Source organism: Aotus nancymaae, unplaced genomic scaffold (genome assembly GCF_030222135.1).
Source record: "Aotus nancymaae isolate 86718 unplaced genomic scaffold, 86718_ANA_hifiasm-v0.15.2.pri h1tg000057l, whole genome shotgun sequence".
Taxonomy (NCBI): domain Eukaryota; kingdom Metazoa; phylum Chordata; class Mammalia; order Primates; family Aotidae; genus Aotus; species Aotus nancymaae.
This window is the reverse complement of record NW_026988471.1, coordinates 9,084,597-9,100,031: the sequence shown is the minus strand read 5'-3', so window position 1 is coordinate 9,100,031 and position 15,435 is coordinate 9,084,597. Positions and strand designations below refer to the sequence as shown.

Below are 15,435 nucleotides of genomic sequence, written 5' to 3'. Positions count from 1 at the left end.
TTGGCCTGAGCAACAAGTAGAATGCAGTGCGATTTACCAAGACAACGAAGATGGCAAAAGAAACTCAGGTTTGATGAGAGAAATCACAGTGTTAGAATTATTTGTATTAAGTGTGAATCTTATTAAGTACACCAATAGAAATGTTGACTCAGCAGCTGAATATAAGAATCTATACTTTGGAGGAGAGGTGGGATGAGAGACAGGAATTTTCGTTTCAGCATATAGTTAGTGGTTGGTTAAAGTTGAAGTATTAGGTGAAGTCACCTAAGGAGTAAGGGTAGATAAAGAAGCAGGCCTAGCAATGCCCCTGAGAAGCTCCGCTTTCTTAAACATAAACTCTCAAAATCACTCCTCAAAAATCCCTTTCTCCAAATTCTGTAAGTCCTTTCTTCATAGCACTTATCAGTAACTAAATGTTCTTTATTTGGGCATTTATTGCCTATCTCCTACTACAATATAAACACCTTGAAGGCGGACAGTCTCACCACCATTGTGTCCCAGTGCCCAGAACAGTCTCTAGCACAGAGTAGAAACCGATGTGCAAATAGGCCCAACAGTTCTACTTTGAAGATTTCACCCCAGTGAAATGATTTGAAAGCCATGCAAAGGTTCAGGGTCAAGGAATGTTGTGGCAGCACTGTTTATAATACGAAAGAATTTAGAACAACCTAAATGCCAGGAATAGAAGTTTAATTAAATAATTCCATGCAATGGTAGACTACAAAACAATGTCCATACTTTAGATCAGTGGTTCTCAAAGTATACGCCTGGACCAGTGGTATTAGTATCACCTGAGAACCTAATGGAAATACAAATTACTGAGGTTTAACAAGCTTTCCAGGTGATTCTGATGGATGCTAAAGTTTAAGGACCACCAGTTTTAAATAAACATACAAAGTCACAGATTTCCATAAAATAAATATGTGTGTGTACACACACACAGAACTTTTTTTTTGGTATATTCCTTATAATATGTAAGGACCTCTAGTTAAGGCGGCAAATTGAAAACACACATTAGCCTCTGCTCTCTCCTGCTACAACAATTATTATAAAGAGAATTTTTAAAACATGTAAACCTGAGAACAAATAATATGAAAAAGGTGACAAGAACAATAAAATTTGAGAAGTCGGAAAGCATACAGACAAGTGATTACCGCCTTATCAGTCCTGAGAAAGCTAGATTCAAAGCCAGCAGTGGGGAAAGCCAAAAAGTAGTTTTCACTGGGGATCCCAAAAGATGGCTCAGGAATTAGTGAAACTCACACCCCTAGAAACTGCATGAAGGCAGGCCTAACACCAGGATGACTGCTTAAAATTCAGATTAAGAAGCAGTTCAACATCCAGATTCTTATCCGAAATCCGTGCAGTCAAATGACTGCCCCTCCCCAGTCTTGGCCAAAAACTGGAAATTTCTTCTCCAGAGAGGTCTCTAGAATAAGGCATGCCAGTCACATGCACCACTGAGAAGTGAAAATAGGAGACTTAAGTGAAAGTTTACATCCTGAATACTAAAACAATCTCCCATTCCCCTCGGGCCTCCTTCTTCCTACCCAGTTCCCAGAACAGTGACAGCCTGGATTACACACCCGCCAAACAGAAGATTCAAAGCTCTAAGGAATCTGATCAGCTCCAGGGGGGAAAGACTGAAAGATGATAATGCAGGGAGGGTGGTGGAGGGCGGCAGTGGTTCACTGAGAAAACAACCTTGCATACAGAGCAGAGCTGACAAGACTCATCATGGAAACAAAGCCTTCTATCAACTTTTAGTCTCCATGTTTAAGTAAGAATAGCTACCCTAGACTCACTAAACATATTAAAAAAGCAGAGGCCAAAACATCAAGTCAGGGATGAAAGATCATTAATATTCTCTGTGAAATAAAAGACACTCCATAAAAATGGAAGGGTAATCCAGGAAAGAAGAGGAAATGGGATGCAGAAAATAAAAAATCCAACGAAAGAGAAATGACAGAATCTCAGGATGCTGGTAAAGAGAGATCCTAAAGTCAGCCAGGCCACAAGTCTAGAGGCATCATTCTAGATCAGAGCAGAGCAGAGGCTCCAGGGAGACTTCTTCCAGAAGATGAAACTGATAGAATACTAAGGTATTAAGAGATTAGAAGAACTGACAGGAAGTGTGGAGATACATTAGTAATAAATTATACATTAGTGATCAACAGAAAACTAAATAAATAACAATTATCAACTCCAAGAAAACTACAGATATACAGAAAAAGTAATCATAGTAAGCTATATGGCTCAGTCTAAATAACATTTATACATTTATAATAATTTCAGCAGTAAATACTGATTTAGTAAAAAATTATAGTAATTATATTGGGAAGAGAGAGAATGAGAAACACACACTCATGTACTGGTGGCTACGTGCAGAGGAGGGACAGTGAGGAATGTATGAAAAAGCTAAAATGGAATTCAATAGCTAATGTCCCAAACCAGAAATCAAGATGTAATACTAGAAGCATGTGATATAGAGATATGGAAGTTACAAAAGAGTTGAAAATGAATGCCTCCTGGGAATAGGACATTAGCTGAAGGTACACTACAAATTTTATTTTTTTTAAGACAGGGTCTTGCTCTGTCACCCAGGCTAGAGTGTAGTGGCATGATGTGGCATGATCACAGCATATTGTAGCCTCAACCTCCTGGCTCAAGCATTCCTGCAACCTCAGCTGCTTGAGTAGCTGGGACTGTAGGCAAGCACCACCATGCCCAGCTAATTTTTTTATTTTTTGAGAGATGGTGGTCTCACTATGTTGCCCAGGTTGGGCTTGAACTCCTGGGTTCAACTGAACCTCCCTCCTTGGCCTCCCAAAATGCTGGGATTACAGGTATGAGCCACTATGACTGGTAGACTACAAATTAAAATTTCTTTTTTATTTTTGTAATTTTTTATAACGACTTACAGAATGATTTGAATTGTATGCATGTAGAATTTTGATTTAAAAATTTAAAGAATGAAGAAATAATTCAAATTTTTACAAAAACAAACTCTTTCCCTATATATACATGAAGGAAAAACTTTCTGGAATGATCTAAAATAGCAGTAGTGGTAATTTCTGGTTGGTACAATAACTAGTGATTTTATTTTCTTTGGGACTATATGTATTTTATAGTTTTATGTTGAGTTTCATTAATAATTACTTTTTTTTTTTTTTGAGACAGAGTCTTGCTCTGTCACCCACACTGGAGTGCAGTGGTACAATCTTGGTTCACTGCAACATCCGCCTCCCAGTTCAAGTGATTCTCCTGCCTCAGCCTCCCAAGCAGCTGGGAATACCAGTGTGTCCATGCCTAGCTAATTTTTGTATTTTCAGTAGAGACAGGGCTTCACCATGTTGGCCAGGCTGGTCTTGAACTCCTGACCTCAAGTGATCTGCCTGCCTTGGCCTCCCACAGTGCTGGGATTACAGGTGTGAGCCACTGTGCCCACCAAATAATTACTCTTAATGTAAAAACTAAAAGAAAGCTCTAGGGGCTTGGGCATGGTGGCTCATGCCTGTAATCCCAGCACTTTGGGAGGCCAAGGCTGGTGGATCACCTGAGGTCAGGAGTTCAAGACCAGCCTGACCAACATGGTGAAACCCCATCTCTACTAAATACAAAAAAAATTAGTCGGGTGTGGTGGTGCATGCCTGTAGTCCCAGCTACTTGGGAGGCTGAGGCAGGAGAACTGCTGAACCCAGGAGGCGGAGGTTGCAGTGAGTCAAGATTGGGCCATTGCACTCCAGCCTAGGCAACTAAAGCTAAACTCTGTCTCAAAGAAAAAAAAAAGCAAACAAAGCTGTTAAACATAGGTAAATAAAACAATCATGATGCTTTAAAAGGAGCTAATATCTTTCCTTTAAAGGGTTTTTACAGGTCTTCTGAGACTACCTGAGCTCAGGCTTGTCTGAAAAGGTAAAGAAGAAAACTCCAGAAATTCCTTGCTGCCCAATTAGTGTAGGATCCTAACACTTTAGGCAAAAAGTAACTTATTTGATATCTGTGTCACTATGCAGTCCGGCACAGTGTAAAACTAATCTAAAAACTAAAAGAAAGCTCTAAGGGGTCGGGTGTGGTGGCTCATGCCTGTAATCCCAGTACTTTGGGAGGCCGAGGCTGGTGGATCACCTGAGGTCAGGTCTTGTGCTCAGATGGGAATACAATGATAAAGAAATTTTTAATTTTTGGAGGGCAAGGAATGTTTGTTGAAAAATTTAACTACATTTAACCCAGATATCAATAAACAATTTCTAACACTAGAGGGTTTGGAAAACCTGGTCTGTTTTCCATCAGTTAAAAAAAAAAAATTAAAAAAGAAATGTAGTAAAGGAACAACTAAAATTAATGAATGCTTTAGGAAGAAGGCCTATATTTTGATCTTAAATATATTCCTTATCTATTTCAAGTTATGGAATTATATCAGAAAGTAAAACACACATGTAACAAGGTAAATTTTACTTGGCTTGTTTTAGTCTATGCTTAGAAATTGGACATATCATCTTTGTCTATTTTACCATATGGCTACTTTATAACATTTTTCTGCTACAACTTTTCTTTGAAAACTCTGAGCCCACACATATATGATCTTTTTGAGGTAGGCTTCTTCTTTCTGGATCCACTTGATCGTTATGTCTCTTTAAAATCACACACAAAGCAACTCATGTGGAGATGATGTGCCTTTTAAAAAATTACGCTAAGATTTCATTTAGTTTGCCTTTGTCTTAGCCATAGGATTCAGCAAGTCACTCTTCCTTGCTAGACCAAGTTCCCTCTCCGTGGAATATCAGAAGATCAGACTAAATTATTTTTAAGGGGCATACCAGCTTTAAAATTCTAAATGGTTTGGTTTTCATTTTTACCTGATTGCGATGCTTTGCTGATGCGGAAAGATTTTCGAGTGTGGACATCAGACTGAGATTCCATTCCACTTTCAAGAAAAGGAGAGTTGACATCACTTAGCAGCTCAGGCTCACTAGCCCAGTCTGAATGACTGAGATTATCTTCTAATACCTGTTTGCAAAATAATATAAATAAAACTGTTGCATAAGAGTTTTAAACAGTTAATTTCTGTAAACTTAAACAATTCCTGACCATCATAAATACCATAAAAGAAACCCCTCTAGAAAACTGCAACTGTCTGCCAAGTCCCTTACTTCTGAAACATGCCCCTGACAGCTCCCCGCAATGCTTCTTAGAGAAGGGTCTCAGACAAAGATGAGCAAGGAAACTGGCTGCCAGCCCTCCCATCGGGTCTCCTTCTTCTTCCGTGAATATCTCTCTTACAGTGCTAATATCTTCACCACTGAAAACATCGGGCATCAATAATGACTCCACACATGCTGGCTGTCTTCTTTTTACCAAACCTGCCTGGGGAACTTTTGCTTTGTATCTTTGGTAATTCTGGTTCTCCTGCCTGAACTATCCCTTTCCCCCATCTCTCTGACTCATTACTTACTCCTCATGCCATCTTTCCAACCCGCTCTTCAGTGATTTCTCCTTTCCTTGAACTCCTATAGCACATATGGTTTGTAACATGTAATCAACAAGGATATACTATCTTATACCACTGTTTAATTGTTCACACATGTACTGTTGAAATGACAGAGTCCCTAAAAAGGTCAGCTGGCTGGCTACCTAAATACCTCATTAGCTATCATTACCTAGGGAAACTGATCAGTCAAAAAGGCATGATTTCAACCCTGCAGGCCAAGAAACTTGATCTTATTACAAGAAGATAAGACTCCTGTTAAAGAGGCTCATAAGACAATGAAGAAAAAAAAAACTCAGAGAATGAAATAAGATGCTTGTGTCCTCTGTCAAGCATATCCCCTCCCTATAGGGAAGCCCCATGAGAGGGAGGCTGCACCAGAAAGCTGGCTGATGAGCATGAACATCCTGAGAAAACTTCCACAGGTTCCCACAGGTAACCACTGCCAGCAGCTCTACCACATACTCTGCCTCTGCCTGATTGTACTATTCAAACTCCTGTCTAAAGCCAGTTTCTCTATTTGTGCACTTAATTCCACCCCTTTGTATATTCAAAGATTCACGTCTACTCTTTCTGTCTAACTTTTTCTCTCCTGCATCATTCCTATCAGTCCATAAATATGCTACCATTTATCCCACTTTTTAAAAGCTCTCCCTTGACCCCAGCAACCACGCCATTTCTTTGGACTTGTTGCAGCAAAACGCCTTGAAAAAGTCCAGATTTGTTGTCTCCAATTTCTCTCCTCTCAGTCTACCTTATATTCCATTCCAATCAAGGTTTTGATCCCACTCTTCACTACTTTGTAGCCCTCTTTCTTCTTGACCTAGTGACAGCATTTATCACAGCTGATCACTGTTCTCTTCTTGAAACACTTTGTTCCCTTAGTTTCCAGAGTGCTCATTCTCTCAGCTGTGCTCTTACTTCACATTGTTCCTAAGAATTTTTTTTGTCAGTTCCTCTTTTATCCCAAACATCTTAACCCTAGAATGACCTAGAGCTCAGTTTTTGGTCCCCTCTGTCTTCACATGTTGGTGACGTTATCTGGTCTTATGGTTTTAAATACCAGCTACTATCTTCAAATTGTAAATTGTACCCCCCACCACCACATTGTAACATCCCAGAAATCGAGATTTATCTTACAATCATTGGCATGTTACAAGTGAATTTGCAGCACTCTTTTCTTTCTTAGTGGTACTTAAAATAAGGTGTATCTTACAAACAATGGCATGTTAGATTTCATGATAATATAAACTGACAGCTTCCAAAGTTATGTGTCCAGTCCAGACCTCTCTCCTGAACTGCAGACTTGAAATTTCCTCTTGAATGCTTGATATGGTTTTGGCTCTGTGTCCCCACCCAAATCTCATTTTGAACTGTAATCCTCATGACTGGAGGGAGGGAACTGGTAGGTGACTGGATCATGGGGGCGGTTTCCCCATGCGGTTCTTATGATGGTAAGGGAGTTCTCATGAGATCTGATCGTTTTAAAAGTGGCAGTTTCCCCTGCACGCTTTCTCTCCCTTGCGGCCATGGAAGACATGCCTTGCTTCATCTTTGCTTTCCACCACGATTGTAAGTTTCCTGAGGCCTCCCAGCCATGCAGAACTCTAAGCCAATTAAACCACTTTTGTTTATAAATTACTGAGTCTCAGGTATTATCTTTATAGGAGTGTGGAAATGGACTAATACAGGAAATCGATACCAGGAGTAGAATACCACTATAAAGATACTTGAAAATGTGGAAGCAACTTTGGAACTGGGTAATAAGCAGGGGTTGGAACACTTTGGAGGGCTCAGATGAAGACAGAAAGATGAAAGTAAGTTTGAAACTTCTTAGAAACTTGTTGAATGATTGTGATCAAAATGCTGTTTGTGGACGGGTGCAATGGCTCATGCCTGTAATCCCAGCACTTTGAGAGGTGAAGGTGGGCAGATCACCTGAGGTCAGGAGTTCAAGATTAGCCTGACCAAAATGGTGAAACCCCTTCTCTACTAAACATACAAAAAATTAGCTGGGCATGGTGGCACACAGCTATAGTCCCAGCTACTCAGGAGGCTAAGCCACAAAAATCACTTGAACCCAGGAGGTGGAGTTGCAGTGAACCAAGATGGCACCACTGCACTCCAGCCTGAGCAACAGAGCAACACTTCATCTCAAAAAAACAAACAAAAAATGCTGATAGTGATATGGACAATGAAGTCCAGGCTGAGGTGGTTTCAGATGGAGATGAGGAACTTACTGGGAACTGGAGTAAAGGTTACTCTTGCTATGCTTCAGCAAAGAGACTGGTGGCATTTGGCCCCTGCCCTAGAAAGCTGTAGAACTCTGAAGTGGAGAAACATGATTCAGGGTATCTGGCAGAAGAACTTTTTAAGCAGCAAAGCATTCAAGAAGGTGACCTGGCTGATTCTGAAAGCATTCAGTCATGTGCGTTCACAAAGAGATGATCTGAAACTAGAACTTCTTTTTAAAAGGGAAGCAGAGCATAAAAGTTTGAAAAATTTGCACTGGACTGTGAGATAGAAAAGAAAAACCTGGCTGGGTGGTGGTTCACACCTGTAATCCCAGCACTTTGGGAGGCCAAGGCAGGTGGATCATGAGGTCAGGAGTTCGAGACCAGCCTGACCAACATGGTGAAACCCCATCTCTACTAAAAAAAAAATACAAAAATTAGCTGGACGTGGCAGCACATGCCTGTAATCCCAGCTACTCAGGAGGCTGAGGCAGGAGAACTGCCTGAACCTGGGAGGCGGAGGTTGCAGTGAGCCAAGATCGTGCCACTGCACTCCAGCCTGGGCGACAGACTGAGACTTCATTTAAAAAAAAAAAAAAAAGGAAAGAAAAGGAAAACCCATTTTCTGGGGAGAAATTCAAGCTGGCTGCAGAAATTTGCATAAGTAATGAGGAGTGAATGTGACTAGCCAAGACAATGGGAAAAATGTCTCCAGGCATGTCAGACATCTTTGAGACAGTCCCTCCTATCACAGGCCCAGAGGCCTAGGAGGGAAAAATAATTCCGTGGGCTGGGCCCAGGGCCCAGGTACTTTGTGCAGCCTCAGGATATGGCACCCTGCATCCCAGCCACTCCAGCTCCAGCTGTGGCTAAAAGGCACCAAGGTATAGCTCAGGCCATGGCTTCAGGGGGTGCAAGCCCCAAGCTTTGGCAGTTTCCACATGGTGTTAGGCCTGTGGGTGCACAGAAGACGAGAGTTGAGGTTTCGGAACCTCTGCCTAGATTACAGGATGTACGGAAATGCCTGGATGTTCAGGCAGGAGTCTGCTGCAGGGGAGGTGTCCTAATGGAAAACCTCTTCTAGGGCAATGCAGAGAGGAAATGTGGGGCTGGAGTCCCAACACAAAGTCCCCACTGGGGCATCGTCTAGTTGAGATGTGAAAAGAGGGCCACTGTCCTCCAGACTGCAGAATGATAGCTCCTGCACCATGTGCTTAGAAAGTCACAGGCACTCAATAGTGGCCCATGAAAGTAGCCTTGGAAGCTGTACCCTGCAGAGCCACAGGAGCAGAGCTGCCCAAGGCCTTGCAAGACCACCCTTTGCATCAGCATGCCTGGATGTGAGACATGGAGTCAAAGCTTATTTTGGAGCTTTAAGATTCAGTGAATGCTCTGCTGGGTTTCAGACTTGCATGGGGCCTGCTGCCCCTTTGTTTTGACCAATTTATCACATTCGGATTGGGAACATTTACCCAATGCCTGTCCCCTCATTTTATCTTGGAAGTAACTAATTTGTTTTTTATTTTACAGGTTCATGGGCGGAAGGTACTTGCCTTGTCTCAGATAAGACTTTAGACTTGGACTTGAGAGTTAATGAATTAATGCTGGAATGAGTTACAACTTTGGGAGACTGTTAGGAAGGCATGATTGATTTTGCAATGTGAGAAGGACACAAGATTTGGCAGGGGCCAGTGGTGGAATGATATGGTTTGGCTCCCCGACCAAATCTCATCTTGAATTGTAACCCCCACATGTTTAGAGAGAGACCTGGTGAGAGGTGACTGAATCACGGGGGTGGTTTCCCCCGTGCTGTTCTCACGATAGTGAGGGAGTTCGCATGCGATCTGATGGTTTTAAAAGTGGCAGTTTCCCCTGCGTGTGTGTGCACGCATTCTCTTTCTCTCTTCTCTCCTATTTCTCTCCCGCCTTCAGCCATAATTGCGTTTTTTAGGGCCTCCCTAGCCATGTGGAACTGTCAGTCGATCAAAATTCTTTTGTTTAGAAATTGTCCTATCTCGGGTAATATTTTTACAGCAGTGTGAAAATGGACTAATACAGATGCTAACAGCTTTCTCAAACTTAACATGTCCAAAACAGAACCCCTGACCTTCCTGGCCCACTTACCCTTCAGTTGATGAAAACTTCCCTCCGGTTGCTTAGGTCAAAAACCTTAGAGTCATCATTGACTCCTATTCCTCTCTTTCTCTCACACCCCACATCCAATCCATCAGGAAATTCTGTTGGCTCTATCTTCAGAGTTTATATAGAATTCTATTACTTAACACCTTCAGTTCTACCACCGGGTCCCATCCACCATCATTTCTCATCTACACCAGTGCTTCTTAAACTTTAGTGTACTGTGTATAGGAAGCGCCTAGGGACTTCTTAAATAGCATCCTTCCCCACTCTCTATATTTGCTTGTTAATTTGCTTTTTCTGCACATTTTCAGTCATTTACCTCACCCAAGATAACACAGCTCAAAAGTAAGAACCAGGATTCAGATGCAGTCCTCTTACTATTCTCAAAACAGTTATATCCAAAGCACTAAGGAAATACTTAATGGATATGTTTGAGAAAACTATGTTTCTAATTTAAAAGTAATTGTTCCTATTTCCTTTCAAAATAGAGTATGGCTGTACTCTTGAAGTAGAAATTATCTTACCAATTCATTTATAGCTTAATATTTTACTTACTGATATTCACCAAGATTTTTGCATGATGCTAACATTGCTTTACACTTAAATTTACTCAAGTCTAGCAAAACCTTTTTTTTTTTTATTTTAACTCAAAAATATTTAAATGTCAGAGAATCCCAGGTTCTGATGCATATTTTCTATGTGCTAGGCAAAGTCCCAGGGCATAAATACAATCAACAAATACCTTAGCTATGAAATTTTAAAGATCAAGTTCTTAGTAGTTCAAGTAATTCTTTTCTTTTTCAAAAGTGTTACCTTAGAACTATATAGCATCTTTTGATTTTCTTGAGAAGTATCTATGTCATGTATCAAGATAGCATAATGTTTCATAGTTGTGATTATAAAATACCTTTTCTAGTTATATTCAAGTTATTTCTCTTGTGAGTTTATTTAAATTCATTGTCTCATATTTTAAAACATTACCCAAAAGAACTCATTAGGTTATTCCCCTTTTTTATTTTTTCAGTTAGCTTTCTCAGGTTGCCCTTTCTCCCCCCAGCCCCCTAGAATAACCATCATTATTCTGCATGACTTGACTACTCTTAACTTCTCATTCTTGGGATCAGTATCACATGAGGATACTCAAGCAGCTCAGAGGTTCTCTTTTGTTCATCTGTAACCTACTCTTCACCCAGACCTGGGTTTCTTAGTCCTGGGTCTCTAAACTCTGGATGTGAACCTATGAGAACGCAAGCAAACAAGGAAACACTGGGCCAAATTCCCAAGCCCTTAACAAATGTGTGTCAAACAGATCCTGAATCTCTTCTAGCCATATGAAGAGTAACCACAGATGAGCCCTGACTTGTGATGTTTTGACTTTACTGTGGTGCAAAGCAATATGCACAAAGTCAAAACTATACTTCAAGTACCCATGCAATCATACTGTTTGCATTTTCAGTAAAGTACTCAATGAATTACATGAGAAATTCAACCCTTTATTATAAAATAGATTTTGTGTTTGATGACTTTTGCCCAACTGTAAGCTAATGTAAGTGTCTTGAGCATGTTTAAGGTGGGCTAGACTAAGCTATGATGTTCAGTAGGTTAGGTATATTAAATCCTTTTTCCCTTTTTTTAAGACAAGGTCTCACTCTGTTGCCCAGGCTGGAGTGCAGTAGCGATCACAGCTCACTGCAGCCTCAACCTCCTAGGCTCAAACAGTCTTCTTCCCACCTCAGCCTCCCAAGTAGCTGGGACTATAGGGCATGTGTCACTATGCTTGGTACGTATTTTTGTATTTTTTGTAGAGTTGGGGGTCTCATTATGTTACCCAGGCTGGTCTCAAACTTCTGGGCTAAAGCAATCCTCCTGCCCCAGCCTCTCAAAGTGTTGAGATTACAGTTGTGAGCTATAACACTCAGCCTGCATTTTCAACTTAAAGATCTTTTCAGCTTACAATGGGTTAATGGGGATGTGACCCCATGCTAAGGAGTATCTGACCACACATCAAAAATTATGAAACTGGCCAAGCGTGGTGGCTCATGACTGTAATCCCAGCACTTTGGAAGGCTGAGGCAGGTGGATCACCTGAGGTCAGGAGTTCAAGATTAGCCTGGCCAACATGGTAAAACCCCATCTCTACTAAAAATACAAAATTAGCCAGCCATGGTGCCAGGTACCAGTAATCCCAGCTACTTGGGAGGCTGAGGCAGGAGAATCACTTGAATCCACGAGGCAGAGGTTGCAGTGACCTGAGACTGTGCCATTGTACTTAAGCCTGGGCGACAAGAGCGAAACTCCATCTCAATAAAAACCAAACAATGAACAAAAAAAATGATCAAACTTGCCTTTCTTAGCAGTAGAACCATCCTCAACCCTAAATAAAATGTTATATGGCACATTCATAAAGCAGTTACAAATAAACTGTAAAAATATAGCTACTCTGATGGATGTAGGAGAATATCCAGATTTATTTTTCTTCACATAAAGGCTTCTAAGAGATGATAACTGAGCTGAATCTTGAAATGCCACATAAAGTAAGTAGGTATTCCAAGCAAACAGAACAATATATGCAAAAATTCTTTTAATAGTACAGTGATAGAAACTCTATCTTGTATTTAGAAAATCAACCACAGGTTCTCTCGCTACCCCGACCTTCGCTTCACGCATGCATCTGCCAAGTTCTTTCTAGATCGATTGGCCTCATCTCTTGTCTTCCCAATTCGGCCATGACCTCACCCATATCCTCGACGTAGGACCTCGGACTTCATTTCCGCCACCCTCGACACTTCCGGAATTCCCGGAAGCTACCCGTTGCCATGGTGACCGTGTACCCAGCCAGCCAGCCCCGCGTGGGGAGTGCAGGTGGCTTCGATTGCAGCTTCGCGTCCCGGGAGCGTCGCTGCCTGGTAAACGCTAGAATGGGTACTAGGAAAAAAGTTCATGTATTTGTCCGTGTCAAACCAACCAATGACTTTGCTCATGAAATTATCAAATATGGAGATGACAATAAAACCATTGATATTAACTTAAAAAAAGACATTCGGAGAGGAGTTGTCAATAACCAACAGACAGACTGGTCGTTCAAGCTGGATGGAGTTCTTCACGATGCCTCCCAGGACTTGGTTTATGAGACAGTTGCAAAGGATGTGGTTTCTCAGGCCCTCGATGGCTATAATGGCACCATCATGTGTTATGGGCAGACAGGAGCTGGCAAGACTTACACCATGACGGGGGCAACTGAGAATTACAAGCACCGGGGGATCCTCCCTCGTGCACTGCAGCAGGTTTTTAGGATGATTGAAGAACGCCCCACACATGCCATCACTGTGCGTGTTTCCTACTTGGAAATCTATAATGAGAACCTGTTTGATCTCCTGTCCACTCTGCCCTGTGTTGGACCCTCAGTCACATCAATGACCATCATGGAAAACTCTCAAGGGGTCTTCATTAAGGGCTTGTCAGTCCACCTCACAAGTCGGGAGGAGGATGCATTCAGCCTCCTTTTGCAGGGTGAGACCAACAGGATTATAGCCTCCCACACTATGAACAAGAACTCTTCCAGATCTCACTGAATTTTCACCATCTACTTGGAGGCCCATTCCTGGAACTTATCAGAGGAAAGGTACGTCACTTCCAAAATTAACTTGGTGGATCTGGCAGGCTCAGAGAGGCTGGGGAAGTCTGGGTCTAAGGGCCGAGTCCTGAAGGAAGCCACCTACATCAACAAATCGCTGTCGTTCCTGGAGCAGGCCATCATTGCCCTCGGGGACCAGAAGCGGGACCATATCCCCTTTCGGCAGTGCAAGCTCACTCATTCTCTGAAGGACTCATTAGGGGGAAACTGCAATATGGTCCTCGTGACTAACATCTATGGAGAAGCTGCCCAGTTAGAGGAAACGCTGTCTTCACTGAGATTTGCCAGCAGGATGAAGCTAGTCACCATTGAGCCTGCCATCAGTGAAAAGTATGATGCTGAGAGAATGGTCAAGAACTTGAAGAACGAAATAGCACTGCTCAAGCAGGAACTGGCCATCCGTGACAGCCTGACCAACCGCACCTTTGTGACCTGTGACCCCATGGACGAAATCCAGATTGCTGAGATCAACTCCCAGGTGCAGAGGTACCTGGAGGGGACGCTGGATGAGATCAATATAATCAACCTTAGACAGATCAAGGAGGTGTTCAACCAGTTCCGGGTGGTTCTGAGCCAACACGAACAGGAAGTGGAGTCCACTTTGCGCAGGAAGTACACCCTTATTGACAAGAATGACTCTGCAGCCATTTCTGCTGTCGAGAAGCATAATTGAAAACCATGATGGGCCTCCAGCAGGCACATAGAAAATAGAGCCTCATCACCAGTACCTTAAAGGACAAGACCAACAACTCCAGCCTGCTAGTGGAGTTGCTCAAACATTTGCCCACAGCTGCAGTCCCTCTACTCCAAGGCTGGGACTCAGCACAGAGAACACACATGGCCTGCCTGCTAAGAGAAGCATCCTCCAAGGACACCCTTGCTCATCTCCACAGAGCACTTTTGGTTTTAATTCACTGTCTTATATGCATACAGGATAAAATAACTTTCTAGTTTGGATTTAAAAAAAAAAAAAAAAAAGAAAATCAACCACAAATTCCTTTACGTTTCAACTGGTCTAATAAGATGTCAGAAGAGAGATCCAAGATGGCTGATCACTAGCAGCTCGGGCTCGTAGTTCCCAGTGAAAGCGCAGAGAACGAGAGGACGCCACACGTACAGACGAATATTTGTTGCTCACGGACCAGGAGATTCCCAGCAGAGGAGCCCCACGTGTCGCCAGGGCGACTCTTGTGGCCGGTGCGGCAGTTTTGCTGATGCCTTAGCGCGCCAGTTTTTGGTGCAGGGTCCAGAGATTCCCAGGCAGAAAAGCACCATCAATCTTAACACCGCTATTGTGGCCGGCGCAGTGGATTGCTGATTTTGGCGCTGGGAATCAACAAGTTGGACGTCTGCTCAGAGACCTAGTTAGAAAGTTGGTAATTACAAAGACAACAGACGGATAAATATATAATGAAGGGAAGAAATCCACGTAAAAAGGCAGAGAATACTCAAAATCAGAATGCCTCTCCCTCTACAGGGGATCACAATTCCTCATCAGTAATGGAACAAGGCTTAATAGATTATGAGTGTGTTCCAATAACAGAAGCAGGTTTCAAAACCTGGGTGATAAGAAACTTCTGTGAATTAAAAGAACTTGTTCTAACCCAATGCAAAGAAACTAAGAACCTTGAAAAAAGGTTTGACGAAATGTTAACGAGAATGGACAATTTAGAGAGGAATATAAGTGAATTGATGGAGCTGAAAAACACAACACGAGAACTTCGCAAAGCATGCACAAGTTTAAACAGTCGAATTGATCAAGTAGAAGAAAGGATATCAGAAGTCGAGAACCAGCTCAGTGAAATGAAACGAGAAGACAAGATTGGAGAAAAAAGGATGAAAAGGAATGAGCAAAGTCTCCAGGAAATATGGGACTATGTGAAAAGACCTAATTTACGTTTGATAGGTGTACCTGAATGTGATGAAGAGAAAGAATCCAA

General features: G+C 42.1%; 2 protein-coding genes across 5 annotated transcripts in view; one reads left to right on the top strand and one right to left on the bottom strand.

Moving 5' to 3' along the window:
• TAF1B (TATA-box binding protein associated factor, RNA polymerase I subunit B) overlaps positions 1–15,435 on the bottom strand; it is an 81,061-nt gene that overhangs the window by 52,653 nt on the left and 12,973 nt on the right. For all 4 annotated transcript variants that reach the window (XM_021669023.2, XM_021669020.2, XM_012438858.2 and 1 more), the window contains one exon: positions 4,860–5,010. Coding sequence is in view for 3 of the 4 variants with exons in the window: in XM_021669020.2 (XP_021524695.2) it covers positions 4,860–5,010 (151 nt within the window). In the remaining variant the exon portion in view is untranslated. The remainder of the gene's footprint in view (positions 1–4,859; positions 5,011–15,435) is intronic.
• LOC135269651 (kinesin-like protein KIF9) lies at positions 12,495–13,531 on the top strand. The gene has a single exon (XM_064363840.1). The coding sequence runs from the start codon at positions 12,678–12,680 to the stop codon at positions 13,431–13,433; it is 756 nt and encodes a 251-aa protein (XP_064219910.1). The 5' UTR covers positions 12,495–12,677; the 3' UTR covers positions 13,434–13,531.